Consider the following 18406-nt stretch of genomic DNA (forward strand, 5'->3'; position numbering starts at 1 on the left):
TCTATGATTTCCACTATAACTATATGCAGGTTAAGTTTCCCTTTCCATCTCTGCACCTGCTTTACTCAGATACCGATTCTCTTCTGTACCACATCGAGTGTCGCGATGTGTATTCTTCGATTCTCCCCGATTTGGCTTCTCGATTCGACACTTCGAATTATGCTCCAGATAATGCTCAAAGGTTTCCATCAGTCAACCACGGCATGACTGGTGTCATGAAGGATGAAGCCGCTGGACGCATCATTACTGAGTATGTTGGTCTTCGCCCCAAACTTTATGCATACAAGATGGACGACGGTGCTTTTACGCTTAAAGCCAAGGGTGTGAAGGCCAGTGTACTCAGCTCGCTACTTTTTGAGCAATATCTGGATTGCTTGCAAACAAATTCACGGGTTTGGGGGACTCAATATCATTTTCGTTCACGAAATCACATTGTTTGTACTGAACGCGTGACTAAGGTGGCGTTGTCATCAGGTGACGACAAGCGGAGCATTTCCGATGATGGAATTAGCACGCTTCCATGGGGACATTACCGTCTAGATCCCTGAACCTGAGTTCCCCACATAATAAGAGATTCTAACTTTTTTTTTTATTTTATAATTTTCCAGTTTATTTTTTTTTGTACTATCCTCATACCTTGGTACGCTCAATAAGCATTGCTGCTCCGAGTCGAGTTGTAGGAAAACAACAGCACTCCAAACTCCTCCTCCGCTCGGAGTGGTCAACTGGGTAGATGGCAACCAACTTCGATTCATTGCCTCCCCCATAAAACATTAAGAATGTTGGACAGAACTCATGCACTACTGTACTGCGCATGTGGAGATAAAACCATCGGTATGTTTAACATGTAGAGATTGCACTCATCTTATTTACACGGTTCAGATAGTGAATCTGATAGTTTTCTTTAAATGCTAGTCTGTTTAATAATTTAAAGTAAATTTCAGTCTATCCTGATTTTAAATGCTAATGTGGTTAAACTTTGTTGCATGTCATCTTTCCGTCAAGACCAGGTCAACTATAGTCTTCATTCTGTCTCTGACAATTCCATAATGAACATGGCTGCTTTTGAGGAAATGCGCGATTGCATTGAATATGCGCTTCATGCTTGCATCGGCATGAATATAGATGCGATAGTACACCATCTAGAGGTCTCCGCGATCAATTTGTTCGCTGCATTTCCAGAGGAATACGAGTTTCTAACATACCTTTACAACGGTATTATAGCATGCTTTGAAGCTGTAATGGAGGCTCAAGAGCAAGTGGAGCCAGATGATGGAGTGGACAGCGGCTTCGGAGAGAGTGACGGTGAAGCATAATGCTTGCGCCCTTGTTAAACATGGAAAATAGGCCTCTCGGGGAAACTCGCCATGTATAAAAAAAAGGAGTTAATGCATCTAATGCTGTACCTCCTGAGACATAGTCTCTAAGGTGATGTGGAAAGCAGCATACCACTATAAATTCAAACACAAGTTTTTTTTATTTTCAGCTTACACTCCAGAGAATCTTCCGCCACGTCGAGACGAAGAGAATGAGACTACACATCATAGTTATAAATTCACTATCACTAAATAATAATAATGAGCTTACACTATTATTAAATGCATTACAGGAAAGCTAACACTAAAGTATGCCTATAAGAAAATATTTATTATGCCTGCTTCTGATGCATATAAAGGAACACATATCATGATCATTCAATATGGTACACTCTGTGCATGTAAGGGAACAATCTTTTCGGTGCACTCTGTGCATGTATTGGAACGAGTCCTTGGGTGTATCATGTGCTTCCAAGATGGTGGGGCTGTTGGATCCAAGATGGCGGAGAATTGTTTAAAGGTTGTAATATTTTTTAAATTTAAATATCGCGCCCTCTGGTAGCAACACTTGTAACTAAATATATCGATTAGCATTTTACCTATCGAATGGTGCTGCGCCCTGGCAGCTGAAATATGAAATAAAAGTAAATATATCGATTAGCTTTCGACCTATCGAATGGTGCTGCGCCCTGGCAGCTGAAATATGAAATAAAAGTAAATATATCGATTAGCATTCGACCTATCGAATGGTGCTGCGCCCTGGCAGCTGAAATATGAAATAAAGATGGCGACGGTGGCACACTCTGGTAGCCAACTTGAGAATCAAGATGGCGGCGCCTCTGACAACTAATTTTTGAATTTGCCGCGCGATACTAGCGACATCTACCAGCCAACTTGAGAACCAAGATGGCGGCGCCTCTGACAACTAATTTTTGAATTTGGCGCGCGATACTAGCGACATCTACCAGCCAACTTGAGAACCAAGATGGCGGCGCCTCTGGAAACTAATTTTTGAATTTGGCGCCATCTGGTAGTCTGTGCTGGAATTAAAGATGGCGGCTGTATAATGATTTTTAATTTCAAATGTGGCGCCTTAGGTATGCATTAAGGAAGGCAAAAACACCCTCCCCCATTTATCATAAACTTGCCGTCAGTACGTAGCATATATAGATTATTTATTCCACCATATTCCAATTGGTCTCGTGGTCTAGTGGTCAAGGCGTCCGCCTCGTAACCACGACATCCTGGACGTTTTCACGTCCCATGGATCGAATCCCAGCCTCGGCACTGAAAATATTTTAGTTAAAATAAAATAATACCTGCTGCTACCTGGTGGCTACCAACAGAACTATATGACGTCACACAAGATGGCGGCCTCCAGCAGCCGAAACAAGATGGCGACCAGGAAAAATCAAGATGGCGGCCTCCAGCAGACGAAACAAGATGGCGACCAGGAAAAATCAAGATGGCGGCCTCCAGCAGACGAAACAAGATGGCGGCCAGAAGAAATCAAGATGGCGGCCTCCAGCAGACGACACAGAATCATGACGTCACGATTCGAAGTTGGTGGAAATTTCTAGAAATACAAAATGGCGGATTTGCGGATTTGCGGATTTGCGAATTTGCGGATTTGTGATTTTGAGATTTGCGGATTTGCGAATTTGCGGATTTGCGGATTTGCGGATTAGCGGATTAGCGGATTTGCGGATTTGCGGATTAGCCACTGGATTAGCGCATAAAAAACTGGATTTGCACATAAAAAACCATAAAAAATGGGATAATCCCCGGATTACCCCGCTCCCCCCCTCGCCTATGTTCCAGAACAAGATGGCGGCCAGAAGAAATCAAGGTGGCAGCCTCCAGCAGACGAAACAAGATGGCGACCAGGAAAAATCAAGATGGCGGATTTGCGGATTTGCGATTTGCGGATTTGCGGATTTGTGAATTTGCGGATTTGTGAATTTGCGGATTTGTGGATTTGCGGATTTGCGGATTTGCGGATTTGCGGATCTCCGGATTAGCAGATTTGCGAATTTACGAATTTGCGGATTTGCGGATTTGAGATTTGCGGATTTGAGATTTGCGGATTTGCGAATTTCAGATTTGCGAATTTGAGATTTGCGGATTTGCGGATTTGCGGATTAGCGGATTAGCCACTGGATTAGCGCATAAAAAACTGGATTTGCACATAAAAAACCATAAAAAATGCATAAAAAACCATAAAAAATGGGATAATCCCCGGATTACCCCGCTCCCCCCTCGTCTATGTTCCAGAGTCGGCACGCTCTCCCTACTATAATACAGGTATCAATTTTTCTTATTATAGTGTAAGTAGATTAATAGTTATGCTTAGTATTAACAGTCAAATTTCCCACTTGATTAGATTCGTTTATATGATATTTTTACAAACAAAAAATTTTTCACCCTCGTTTGAATGTTATTCTTTCTCCGTTCTACATTATTAGCCCTTGGTTTATTACAATCCACTTGATTTGCTTCTGAGTTTAGATTTTTTTTTATTAAACCAAATTTATTCGATTTAGTTGCAAAATGCAAAATGCGAAATTCAAAAATAAAAAATTAATAAAAAAACTTTTTTTCTCAAAATGAGTTCTTTTCGTATATTTATCAACCGCGGGATTATTTTAAATAATTATATGTTAAAATTTCGTATTATAAGTTTATTTGTAACACGAAAACACATGAATCCGCTCTTTACCTTGGTTTGATCATTTCACATCACTGACGAGTATTGAAAGAATCCCTTACATATTTTTTTTTCTTTATTTGCGGTATTTTATAATTGTATCTTACGTTACAACATTAGCAATTATCCAATTATATTCAGTCACAATGAAAACAATCGAGGGCCAATGGTCAACATTCAATGAATTTCGTAATCTCATAGTTTTTGTTTTTGCAAAGTTTTCACTGTTTTCAGTTCTAAGTGATATGTGTCGAAAAAAACCATTGCTACTACGGCCGGCCTTGTTGGGAAAATGATGGGGAAAGGGGGAGAGAGAGAATCAACCCCATACCCCCACACCATAATATAGGGAATCCGCAGTTTTCATTGCGAAGTCTCAAACATCACGCTGCATTCAAGCTTGATATAACATTAGATTTGAACATTAAGGCTAATACTTTCTTTCTGAAAGCTTGCAGAAGGCTTGAATCTGGCTGGTTGTCTGCATCTAGTTACAGTGAAAAGCTTTCTGGGGGATTGCCTTGGCAGACTTGCTGCAATAATTTCTCTTTGCTGTATGATTTTGATCCTTGTGATTTACTGTGCTTAAAATCAATACCGTATAAGTTATTTCATAAGTAGCAAGTTGTAATACTGTTAAAAGTGCCACAGCATGATAAATTATAAATATATCAAAATTTAAAATATATTTTACCCATACAAAAAAAATATATTCTTTTGTGTACAGTAACTTAAAACTGGGTTTGTTAAAATACAGAAAATATGTAAAAAGCATTAAAGTTTTCAGTGCTCAATATCACATTTAACAGGGTAATTGATAGATAATATTGCGTATTTGCTGTTTGATTATTCTATGGATTCGATGCTACCAAGAAGAGAAGAGAAGTAGAAGAAACTATAATTAAGAAATTTAAGCTAACATGAATCGTAGATGTCACGCTGGAGCACCATGGTCTCCATACAGCTTGCAACATTTTGGAATCATTTCAGAAATGTTTGAAAATATTGTCATGTTTATTGCGACGTCACACAAAATGCTTTGTTATTACAGTGTTTTTTACTCCGTCAAGTGCAGTGTAGTCACAGGTGTGGCTTAAAATGAAATTAAAGGGAACGTGTTTAGGTCAGTGGCGTAGCCAGGATTTGTGTATGGGGGGTGTTAAGAAGCATAAACAACCCCCCTCCCCCGTATTAAAGCGGGGGGTCCGGGGGTCCTCCCACGGGAAAATTTGGATTTTAAGGTGTAAAATAGTGCTATTTTAGCAGTTTTCGGTACTTAAATTTAAATATTGTAATGGTAAAATTTTTTATTAATTTTAATATGAAATTTGTTTGAGTGATGAATAAGAAATTAATTAAAGATTTGGTGCTAAGGGGGGGGGGGTTTGAACCCCTAACCCCCCGCCCCTGACTACGCCCCTGGTTTAGGTACACAAAATATGGCTCCTTTTTTTTTTTTTTTGATGGTGAACTGAATTTGGCAATACACTGTGTCCGTTATGTGTAATATTCAATATGTACAAGAAATGCATTTATTTGTATACAATGTTGAACACACGTCTGCGACGTGTTGAAAAGGAGGAGGAGGCCGGGAGCGCAGGTCAGAGCTCGTCCCCGCGCGGCGGCGGGGCGGTCCGGCGCTCCCGGAGGCCGAGCGACAGCCAGAAGGCGGCGCGGCCCAGGTCCGCGCTGTGGCGCTGCTCCACGCGGTGCGGGCCTGCGATGGCGAGGTAGCCCAGGCCCTCGGCGGCCGCGTCCACCGGCTCCCACGCGCCGTCCAGGCCCGGCCTCCTGCGACCCGCGCGACACACTCTCTCACGCGCCGACGCGACGGGTCATGTCAGGGCCGCAACTAGGGAGGGGGGGGGGGGGGGGCAAGCGGGACATACGCCCCGGGCGCAAAGCTGCGGGGGCAATCGCTTGCATTGTAATTCCTTCCTACTACAACTGGTAACTGGTAAAACGTTTTTTAACTTGCATGCCAGGAAAGTCTATAATCTGATTTACAATATAACGTCTCAACTAGAGCTGTAGCAAACCGTATGTATTCGTTACTGAGTAACGGGTGCGGCATCTAGTAACGAGTAACGAAACGTTACACACGAATGCATTTCGTTACTCGCATATTTCGTATGTTTCACGCATGCGCGCGCTTATTCGTTACAAAGAACGATGTTTGTTTATTAATAAAAGTATAATTTGGAAATTCGTTGTCCAAGTTTTTTACTGTTTATTAAAGGTATTGTGTGTGTAGACAAAGTTTTAGATTCGAACAGAAACAACGTAAGAAAGTATTTTTTACAAATTATAAATATGTATGTTTTTGTTTTTTATAATCGCGTATTTTCACGTTTTATGTTCTTATCTTAAAAGATATATTATAATAAAGCCGCTCTAATGAGAGTTAATTGTTTCTTGGTTAACAAAAGCTGTTCATTATCAAATATTTTTAATTGTTTATATTCGATTTATTTTTATTTACGCGACGTCATACTGTACGCGTACGAAATACGACTCGATTCGATGCTGTTACATAAGATAGCATGTGCCATGACATGCGGTATCAGAAGTAACGAGTAACGATACGAAAGTAACGAGTACTAATTGTTATAGTAACGAATACATACGGGTACACATTTTTTCGTTACTTTTACACCTCTAGTCTCAACATAGCACCATTTTTTTTTTCCGTGGGAGGGCCCCCGGACAGCCCCCCCCCCCCCCCCCCCCCCCCCGCTTTATTGGTGTGGTATGTGTAAAAAAAGAGGGGGGGGGCGGCGCATGAATACATTCATGCCCCGGGTGCCAGAGAGACTAGTTGCGGCCCTGGGTCATGTCTCCGACAGCCCGGCCACACCGAACTGTCGCAGCATCATAAGAGATACGTGCTCAATATACAGGATGTCCCAGTTTTAAAACAACATTTTAATTCAGACTACTTATTAAAAAGCATGCATCAAATTAAAGGTAAAATAACCTACTGTTATTTTTTCCTTACAAATATTCAATACTGTTACGAACGTGAGCAAGGCCGCGACACGTGCAGGTGCAGAGCTGGCTGGCGGCTGCCGCAACATGATAAGCGCCGCGCGCGCCTGGAAGATTACAAGGATTGTCGCGCTTTCCCCCCTCCTTCCCAAACACTCCCCGCCCGGCGCCTTGCCTTTGACACGTAACTGACACCTGACAGCTGCGGAGTTACGCGAGCCACCGACGCGTGTTTCGAGAGATTTCTGCCGTCGGGTCGGCGCGGAATGACGCGACTGGCTCCAGCCGCGCTCGGGAGTTCTGGAAGGTGTCTGGGCTGATATAAAAGCCGGGGTATGCCGGCCTCAGGGAGTTCAGAGAGAGAGTTAATTCGGGAGTTCTCCCGCGGCGGAGTTTCCGGGGCGATAGTGCCGCGGGTGCGGCAGAGTGGCGAAGTCCTTGGGCGAGGTTCCAGGGCAGGAGTTCAGTGAAGTCGGGAGTTTTCCCGCGGCGGAGTTTCCGGGGCGATAGTGCCGCGGGTGCGGCAGAGTGGCGAAGTCCTTGGACGAAGGTTCCAGGGTAGGGAGTGAGTGAGTGGAGTCGGGAGTTTTCCCGCAACAGAGTTTCCGGGCGATAGAGCGGCGAAGTCCCTGGACGAAGGTTCCAGGGCGAAGAGTTCAGTTCCGGGCGATAGTGTCGCGGGCGCGGCGGAGTCCCGAGCGAAGTTCCGAGCGAGGCATCGAGTGGGATCTCGGCGAAGGGGAAGTGCGACGGCGGCGGCGGCGGCGGCGGAGTGCGGCGACGGAGTCCTGCGACGGAGGACCACGAGGGGGTGCCGCGGCGAGAGTTGCACCAGAGGTGCGGCCCAGCGAGGTGTGTGGTGTGTAAAAACGAGTGACTGAGGAAGCAACATTTCTAAGTACAATTGATTAATTTGCATTTTTAGATTATTTGCTGGTAATGTAAATAGTGGCAATAAATAAAACTGTGTGTGTGATAAAAATCGTTAATTGGGCTATCCCTTTACTAACCCTGTAAATCGCAACAATATGTTCACCTTTAATTATACGGCACACATCCAACCTAAAGTCCAATCCTTCCCACACCTTGGTTAACACGTCCGCAGTAATGGAAGTAATAGCCTCTTCAACTCTGTGTCTCAGCTTGTTATGTAGCGGCGGAACGTAGACCCGAAGGACAAAAAAATCGCGTGGCGTTATGTCAGGTGAACATGGAGGCCAGCGAAAAAATAGCTCTGTCGTCTAGACCATTACGACCAATTCAAACGATATGGGACTTCGACGTTCAACAACTCCCGTGCAAAGATATTCCAATGGGGAACGCACGTTGAACTGAAACTGCAGATTCACTCTAGCAAATTTCAGAACACAAAACGCTTTACGCCCAGGAGTCGCCATTTTGTGTAGGTGGCGCTGCAAGCGAGAAGACAAAGCAGTACAGGATTAGCTTATATAAAACTGTTTAAGTTACTCTTTAATTGTGACCTTGAACCAACAATCTACAACGCTTACTGTTGATACTATTAAAATTTATAACTGGGAATTTTTTTATGAACAGACTGTATTGCATAGTAATTAGTACTATCAGAATCTCATATATTAATCGAATCCTAGATGGTAATAGGGAGCGAATTTCAACTATATATCTTCTCAACGACAGCTACACACTACACTCCTTTATTATCTATTGCATGCGCCCTTTTTTTTTTGTTTTGTTTAAATCCTTACAGGTATTTTTATAGCTATTAAAAATTCACAATCCCGAATTTTTAGTACAGTCTGTAATGGAATTAGGTATCTGTGTGATGTTATACATCTGCATGGAGCTAGGAGATATTTTTTATACTTTTTAATCCGTTTTAAAAATATAGTATATTAAAACATTTTTTTTGTGTCTGTGGGTGTGATATCTTGCAATCGATTTTAAAGATCTTAAAGATCAGGCTGTGAAATTTATGGTTAAATATGTTCGGGCAGTCGGTGATTTAGGCACCGCCTGTGGAGTGCTGTATTATGCATTCCGCAAAACTTTTCTGTTCTGCTCGTAGTCTAAATTTACGAATCCGGGGACAGAACAAACAAATTTTTACCGAACAGAAAAAGAAAAACAAAGAGACAGACAAGAGAGCGAGTTAATATTGCATTGTCACCCGGTTCTGAGCTTTGTTCAAAGTTTCAAGTCACAGATCATCAAGAAGTTAGTTTAAAATCGACTGCAAAATTTATACCAACCAGACAGACAATTTAATAAAAACTTGATAAAATCGACGCAGCGGCTGATAGACGGGGACGGTAATAATTTCGTTTTTCGGAAAATCCCTGAATTTTGATTTTTTTTCCTTCAAGGTTTTGCAAAAATACATGTTTTTATTGATTTATGAATTATATCATAAAAATGAAGAGTTAACGGCAAAGTCTACAAACGAACGTTTAATTGAAAACTGTAGCCTATACGGTACAATTTCATGTTGTCAATTCATTTTAGGACTGAAATATAATTAGTCTTTTAAATTTCTCAAAAAAACATTAAATTAACTAATTGAATTGATAAAAAAATTATAAGCTATCGACAGTGAATTTTAAAATTGGTTCGATTTAAATGAAAGCAATTTGATTGAGGAAGTCACCCCCGTTCGACACGTCACGTCACAGTCGCGAGAAACGGCGTTAGTTCGCCGCGTCGCCGTCGTGGCTGCGGCTCTCACCCGGTTCTGGCGAAGCTGACGAAAAAGTCCAGCAGCAGCTGCGTCATCTGCCTGTCGCCGGCGGTCTGCTCCGGGTCGCTGAAGAATACCTGCGTCACGAAGCCCATGTCGTCCGCGTGGCAGCAGCCTGCAGCAGCAACCGGACACACTTCAGACTGCATCTTCCCACGCCCATCCACTCGCTAGGGCGTTTTAACTAGACGTTAGGAAAAAAAATTAGGGTTTGAACTTTTTAAAAACAAAAAAAAATGTCATGCTATTCAGATGAGAAAAGGAGGTGAGGCGACGGTCCTAATTTATTATTAACATGGCAAAGATTGCATACACTACTACCAACTCTCGAACAGTGGTGGTCGCAAGGAATTTGGGAGTGACGATAGGGGAAATATATATAACCCCCACCCCCACCCTGAAGTTTTGAAAACAGTATGCGAAATTTTGGTAAAGGCAGTATGTTATTTTGTGTGATGCAAGGTGAGTTGTTAACAAAACACATGGAATCACAAACCAAAACGGCAGTGATGCAATGTTGAGAATAATAATGTAACTGATTAAAACTATTACTGTTGGCGTAAGTTTTTTAAATACAAAAATCGTATTTCTTTTTTGCATATACTCTACCAAAATAATTTCTTGTATCCGCCACTGCTCCATAACTTTTTACTTCCGCAATTAAAATGAAGATTTTTACATGCAGGAAACATGGCAGACGTTGTCGGTAGGATGCAAGTTTTCCCGGCGCGACCTTCTCCTGCTTCCCCTACGTTCACATTCCCCAACTTTACGTTGCAGGATCTATCAGCACGTCACTCGTCGCAGCGAAGGGTTCTCAATGACTCGCAAGATCAGTAGTTTGATCGCAGTCTCAATTTGCGGATGCTCAAGTTGTTCGAAGACTATTTATCTTGGATGTCCCTCTTTAGAGCGTATGACACCTTTCAGTTTATTTTATACATTAATAGTAAACACTTTTCAGTGTGTGGTCATCAGCGAAAGATGTTATACTTGTATTTCCATAGGTTTTGCATATTACCAATAATATTAAATTTTCTGGTGTAAACCGTCACTATGTTTACAGTTTTTCTTTTTCTTTCATTTTTTATGAGATTATGAGTGCAAAATTGATGTAATTTATTTAAAATGTTTTATTTTCAAATCAAAGTAAGAGGAAGCTGTGAATAGAGAGCCTCAAATCTAATTAATGATGCTATTGCAAAGCTATTTTATCTATGCATTTATAAAAACCATTACTTATTTTAGCGCGGTTTAAATTCTCGTTATTCCTACTTGCATAAGTCTGTGGATTTTCAATTCCAGCTTTGGTTAATTCATCTATGGTTGCTATAAACGGGTATTCGTTCGATAGTGGTTTTTCGAATATGGATGTGTAAAAAACAAAATAAGGAAAAATTATCTGGAGAGAAAAATACGTACTGAGTGAGGGTCGTACTTCTCCTTACATTTCCGTTCAGCTCAAAAGAAGAGACTACAGTGGAGTTCCGTTATTTTGATAGACGTCAAGTTGGGTTCATGAAATTCTGCATTAATTTGACAGAATTATGGATTTTCCGAACTTCAAGAATGAACTTACTCTTCTGTCGATATCTACATTCCTGACCATCCTGGGTTCGAATCTTCGTACTTTCCATTCCTGAAGGACGATGGTCGGTGCCGTCAGTCGCTGTCACAAGAATTCTGAGGCCTGAGTTTCCGACACAACCATGACGACCATACATCTAAGGTTCCATGTTGTCTACGTCGGCGAGATCTTTTCACATTAATTATAAAGATTTTTCAGGATCAGAGAAGGATGCTGGACTGCCGTCATCTAATTTACAACTAGAACAGTAGTATTCGTAGTTTTCAGCTGGTCAAAAACGTCCTTGTCTCTGGTTACCGCAATCCAGATGTCCAGTGCTGCAGAGTTTGAAGTGTCTCCGAACAACTGAACTAGACGTAAGGTTAAGTGAATCGTGACATTACTAGTATGAAATACCTTGACTTAGATTTTTGGCTCTCTAGGAATATATTTCCGCATACAGATAACTATCACTGATCTAGTATATATGTAATTGAGACTATTTGATCTCCTAAATAGAGGTCATTTATGTTTGCTTGTTATTTTAAGTCAAGATAAAAAACTAATATTTTGGAAGGTATAACTAGTTACGTCAAATTCCTAACCTTTGGCATTTCTTTTAAAATATACATTTGACAAATCGAATTCATAAATGAATATTTAGTTTATGATTCACGCTACACTTCCTTATTACACATTTTAGATACTTACATGTCTTGTAAGCGGAAACAAATTAACCAGGACCAAATGAGTGTAATAACTTGGATAAAGCAATATTAATAAGAGGAATCATAATCAATTGTTTATTTCTGGAGAAACATATATATATATATATACATATATACAATAAGGCGCCCAATTTCAATAAGTAAATATCCCAAGTTCTACACTGGTTATTATGATTTATGAATAAGGAATCCCGGAGTAGCCTACTTGCTGAAGGGCGTAGTAAAGGTACACTTTGCTTTTGACATGTGACCCTGGTCACCTAGTGCGCACTGGTCGTTAATTGTTATCAAATATCAAAGAGCATAATTTTACTTAGTCTTTTTAAGGTAGTAGTTTCTTTTAAGATTAATTTTGTTTTGTTATAATTATTTAATTAATTTAGTTTTTTACTTTTTAAAGTTTAAGTTAGAGTTAACTGATCTAAGCTGTTGATCGGTATTTTTTGTTAACGTATATTTTTCTTTAACAGTCAGTAAAATTTTAGTAAACATAAATTTAGTAAAGTGGTACGTAAATTTTAGATAGGGAAGATGAGTTCCTATTTTTTTTTTTTTTTTTTTTTTTGTATTTACGTCGGACTTGCTTGGCCGAGGCCCGTTGCGCAGCGCTAGTATGAAGTCAGCTGTTCGCCGCTAGAGGGCTGTGAGGAAAGGAGAGAGTGTGGGGAGACGTTCTGGGCGACAATTGTGCGTGGGAAAGTAACGACGGTACGCGGTACGCGGTAGTGACGTTGTTTCGTTCGGCGAGCGCCAGCTGGGCTGTGACGACAGAAAGCTGTGTGTGCGGCTGTGGAACGCTGGGTGAAACGTCCGCTGCGCGCGACTAAGCAATTCGCGTCGACCTGTTCAGACTAATCCCCGCTCAAGAATTTAAGTAATCAAGTTTCAGTTTGCATCGTCGTGGCTAAGCATTTTGGCACGTCATTGAAAATGCAAATGCGGCCGTTTAAATTAAGTACTTTACACCCCAGAAAAAGTATGGGACAACTATTTATGTCGAATCGTCACCTCTAGGAGGAAATGATGTGCAAAAAATTTAAATGTGATCTCTTTGTAAAATCAAGAACAACGGTCATGTGAATAAACTATATTTTATGTGTAGTAATAATTGTTTGAAACGAGAGATACGCATCCCATAAAAAAAATTTAATATTGGGTTTTACTGAACGTTTGAGTTACCGGTAGAAGACTGAAGTAGCCACAAGGCAGACTTAATTCGAAAAAGTGAAACTCAATTTTTTTTATCACCAAACCTTTTTTAATTACTGTATCATCTTTTTAGGGAGGCATGCCCGGATTATTAGCATTGTATTTAACTTTTTATATTAATTTTAGTATGTGTCATTGTGCATTTTTAACAAGTGGGCTCCCACAAGTTAATAGTGTGTGATAGTTTTAATATTATGATATGGCTATTAGGACTTTAAGATTGTTATAGCTTCCCAAATTATAAAGTTATTTTACTGTCTACCTCGTGTGTAAGAAAGATTTGTAAAGTTTATAATTTCCATAGTAAGCGTAAATAAAATTTTAAAATTATTTTCCTCTAACCATTATTTACGACTTCCTCAACTTTATAGTTTAAAGTTTAATTTGGTTTTGAAACAACTGATGCTCTCGGTGGAGTGTCGAAGTTGTGGTTTCTTACTGGTGAAGCTAGTAGTTTCCACATTCCTCACACTTAAATTACTGTGCACCAAAACGTATCCTTCCTCGAAAATAAAATCATGTTTACGCTCCTAGTTGTTAATTAAAGTAATATCACTAACTCCACCCATATATAAAATTACTTGAATGTTTACAAAGATAAAAAGTAATGATGTGAAAGACATTAATTTGGATTACTACCGTCTCTTCAAAATGATGATCAATATCACATTGAAACCAGTTAGGAAGGATGGTTATGAGTTGTTACTTTGATATATGAAGTTATTTGAAAAGTTATTTATAATAAATGATTGCTTGGACTTAAAATTGTTTTTATATTAAAATATGTTCGTTTAAACGAGTATGTAATGAATGTTGATCTATAACAATAATAAAACAGCAAAAACTGAATCACTGTAACTTGGTATTTTCTGTGAAAACTGAAGCATCGTCTATCGGTCGGCATCTTAAAGAAACTGAGGATTTCTGGTTGAAATACGAAAGTAATGTGCTACTTCTACTGTTAAAGATGTTACATTGTCCCTTTCCACCCATTTTCAACAACATTTAAACAAACTAAGCTTGCATTGCAATAATTATTTGTATGCACTAGACAACAGAGGAACATGGAAGAAAAAAACCATACAGGAGGCCAATATTATGCACACACAAAATAGGTTACTTAATTTCATTATGCTTTTTAAAGTCATAACATCCTGAAACCTTTCCTTCCTCGTAGCTACACAATTGATCCTTTCTAAGGACATGATTTTCCCCTAAAGTTTTCCTCCAGTAACCTCATTTGGCATGCGCAAGGCAAGCATAGTTGTGGTGAAAATAGAAGCCAACGTTAAATGAATGATTGAATGGGTTTAACATTATCGAGGTCGTAAGAGCTAATGGTCGATGATATGAAGATAGAGCATTGATAGAATTAATGGGTGGAGGAAACGAGAGTACCACGAAAAAAAAAATCTACCAGCTCACAGCAACGTCCGCCACGTTACCCAATCGCGAAATATCCCGAATTTACCCCGCCGGTAATCTAACCCGGATGACCTTGGTGAAAGGCAAATAATCCGACCACTCTACCACCGTGACACCGAGCTAGCATAGACTGTAGGTTGTGGTAAAAAAGATTGTCAGACTCACACTGATGGCATCATAAGACCCGTCTACAGCAGCCCGAACCTGCTTGGTGATCCGTGTCATCCTAATGTGAATGACGTCACATTGTATACTGCCCTGTATACTATTGCGATGTACGAATCTACTGATTTCAAAAGTAGTCACCAGAACGCAGTGAATATAGACCTCCAAGAATAAGTAATTTTTTTTCGGACACAATCAGGGACATTACTATTGTAGAAGGGTTTTTAAGCTGATTCACACACAAGTCTGCAAGCTGGTAGTAGCTTCAACAAGTTAACGAGGCCATAGCCTCATTCAAGCTCATTGCAGAGGAAGCCTGCGACTGCAAGACCTACTAGAATCGAGCTCGATGGCGGCAAGCTTCGCACGGAGTCTGACTCCAGTCACCTGGCAAGTGAAAAAACGTACCGTAGTCGACGCCGTCCCCCGTCATCCACTCGGACAGGCTGTCCTCCCCGCGGTAGCCGAACTGGTAGAAGAAGACAGGCGCCCGGTTGACGGAGGCCTGGAGACGGGCGGCTAGCACCGCGTCCACCACGAACAGGCGGTCCCCCACCATCTGCCGTACACACATCTCACACCACCTGCATCTTGCTCTGCACGAGCATTATCAGGATCCATAAGGAGGGTAGTACCTTGTGAAATAACATAACCCAAGAATTTAACAGACGTTTTTCCTAGTGTAACCTTCTTAGGGTTAACAGTGAGATTAGCCCCTCGTAAACGAGAAAGGACTTCAGTCAAGTGAGTAACGTGATCTTCAAAGGTGTTACCTACTATAAACAATGATGTCATCGACATAATTAAACACATAATCATACTTGACATCAGATAAGACATGATCGAGGATCCGGCTCATAGCCTGACTGCCAAAACTAACACCCATAGGCACACGATAGCCTTTCCTGACCGGGCCCGCATGCGCTACCGTCCGAAAAACCTATCGCTGTTACCAGAACCAGGATATCTGTACTTTGCCCGCACAGTCGTTTCTACGTACACGAGGCACGATGACAAAGGCAGGTGGCTCGCATCCGACGACGAAAATATCCTGCAACGGTATTCTTCAACCAATCGAGCGCAATGCATGTGAACTCAATGGCTAGTATACCTCAATACCATCAAGCATCATCATTTATTGCTCTGCCTGAGTCGATCTTCAACAAAAGAGCAGTAGTTAACTATCGGAATCTAAATTATCAGTCTTGTTTTAAATGGGGTATTTTGGCAATATTTGTAGAGGGAAGTCACCAAAATCTGTTGATAAGAGGTATTATGCTTTAGAGAATAAGTACGACTTCAGTAGTGTTTTTGAGAAAAATAATCCTGAAGTGTCAGTGAATGTGTATGCGCTAAATGAGGATAATAAGGTGTGCCCGACTCGTGTAAAAAAACAAAATATAAAAGATCATTTCGATCTGTTGCTTGTGACAAATGAAAGCAATTCTGCACACTGCTGTTAAATCAAAAACCTTTCCCGACTTGTGAGACCTCAGTTTACAAAACATCAGCGCAGGATTTATGTAAGATGTGCTTTAAGTATTTCGTAGAGCATCTTCAGAAATCGCGCCTTGCAGCTGTATAGAACTTTTACTGCACAAAATGAAATGTTGAAATAAATGTTGAACATAATTTGTTAAATAATCTAAGTATTCGTGCGATTGTTTGTGCTTGTTTTTTCTTTTAGAAATTATGTAATAAATTTTTATTTGAAATGTTGTTGATTCATTATTTGAACCTGTCACTTTTATGGTAATTTTAATAAAACTAGTAATTTTACCAGAATTAACTTTTCTGCACCAATCAAAAAGCGAACCAAGAATTTTACTTAAACGATCGAATCAATCAATATTTTAAAGATTTTTTTCTCGTATTTTTTGTAATTTACTTCGAATTTATAGCTTAATAATTACGGGTTTTCCAGATGGAGGCCATAAAGTAAAGTGCAATTATGACGTCATAATTCAAAAGTGGCAGTATCATGTTTTTATTGAAATTTATTTGATTATATTTATTAATTAAAAAATTTTCTCCAATTTTTTCCGAATATAAATATGGATTTTCAAGATGGCGGCCATAAAGAAAAGTGCTACATTAGGGAGTGGCGCTTCAACTACAAAATTTCAGACATGATGTCATAATTAAAAGTAGCGGACATGAAAATATCATTCAAAATGGCGGACATGATGTCATAATTCAAAATGGAGGAATCCAATGTGGGATCCAATATGGCCGCCGGGTAAAATTTTAAGGTCAAGTTCATCCAAGATGGCCGTCATAATGTCACAATCCACAATGGCGGATGGCACCACGGCATCACACCCTGAACCCTGTCCCATTTTCGGCTGCAGTACTCGGCGTTGTCCGGACTGACACTGGGTGGTAATGGATAGCGCTATATGACAGTGGGGTGGACATGGACAAAATTACACACAATTACTGTTTGTATGTCGATGACCTATGATTTTCTGTTTACCCATGGCGATCTGTTGAACGGTTTAGAAGCTGATGCGCTGCAGTGCCAGCTAGCGGCGAGTTACAAAATATGGATAGAATAAAAGCCTTCTTCATGAAAAAAACACTTCGATGTGCCAACTTTCATGGCGATCGGTCAAACGGTGTCCGAGTTTACCAACGTCATATATACATACCAACATTATATTATGTATATATACATAGATTGGCCAAGAGAACATGTTTTTGTAGGCACCGTAGGTGTTGGCCACAAACATTCGCTACTTTGCAGCTCCGACATCATGAATAGAACTGTCAAAAATGCGAGTGATGGAGGACGCAGAATTAAAAATCATATTACATTTATATATCCATATTCCACTACAATAAGTGCATTATATTTCATTACTATAGTACATTTAAATGATATGTGTGTCAAATTACTACTTAACATGCAATTTCTTTATTCTGAAGTAAAATAATTGTCGGTTTGTCCGGGTGTATAAGCTACGCAAGGGACGCAACGTCGCAACAACGCCACATGAAACAAGCGCAGAAAATCACGGTAGTCTATAAGAACGCAAGTTGCACGACATCACCCACCCTACAACTCAAAAATTAAAAATAGTATAATACAAATATCTTTCTCCACGCTTCTTAATTTCTTTCCCCATAAAAACACCAGTAACTGTCAATAATTTAATTTTAATATGTTATTTTCTTTCACTGTATGAAATTTTAACAAGTAAAAACACGATGTATACAATAAAAATAATATCGGGGGGATTCTATATGTACATAACGTGTGCATCTTTAAAAGTTTTCGGAACACTTATCTTCAAATAAGGCATTCGGACGCATGCCAAAACACAAGAAAGTCGGAAATCAAACAGCGCGTGCATTGCGTTTTTGCCCCTTGCGTAGTTTATAAATCAGTACTCCAAAACTTTGTTGCTGAAAATTGTGCATCTTGCATTCTTTGCTGGTTTGTATAAACTAGGTCCTAAGAATAACGATTTTAAAACAAACACGCATGAAATGGTTTACACAAGCTGAATTCGCCCGTTCTGTTGGTCCACTATGTGGAAATTTGGCCCATTTGGATTTTTTTGAGAAAAAAGAAACGGGAAA

At 40.2% G+C, this 18406-nt stretch overlaps 1 protein-coding gene across 2 annotated transcripts in view; it reads right to left on the reverse strand.

The window, feature by feature from the left end:
- Positions 1-5541: 5541 nt before the first annotated feature.
- LOC134531431 (venom carboxylesterase-6-like) overlaps positions 5542-18406 on the reverse strand; it is a 29567-nt gene continuing 16702 nt past the window's right edge. For both annotated transcript variants that reach the window (XM_063367134.1, XM_063367133.1), the window contains exons 8-10: positions 15230-15380; positions 9716-9842; positions 5542-5814 (exon numbers count right to left, since the gene is read on the reverse strand). In XM_063367134.1, coding sequence (XP_063223204.1) covers positions 5625-5814; positions 9716-9842; positions 15230-15380 — 468 coding nt within the window. In that variant the 3' untranslated portion in view covers positions 5542-5624. The remainder of the gene's footprint in view (positions 5815-9715; positions 9843-15229; positions 15381-18406) is intronic.

This window comes from Bacillus rossius, chromosome 3 (assembly GCF_032445375.1).
Source record: "Bacillus rossius redtenbacheri isolate Brsri chromosome 3, Brsri_v3, whole genome shotgun sequence".
Lineage (NCBI taxonomy): Eukaryota > Metazoa > Arthropoda > Insecta > Phasmatodea > Bacillidae > Bacillus > Bacillus rossius.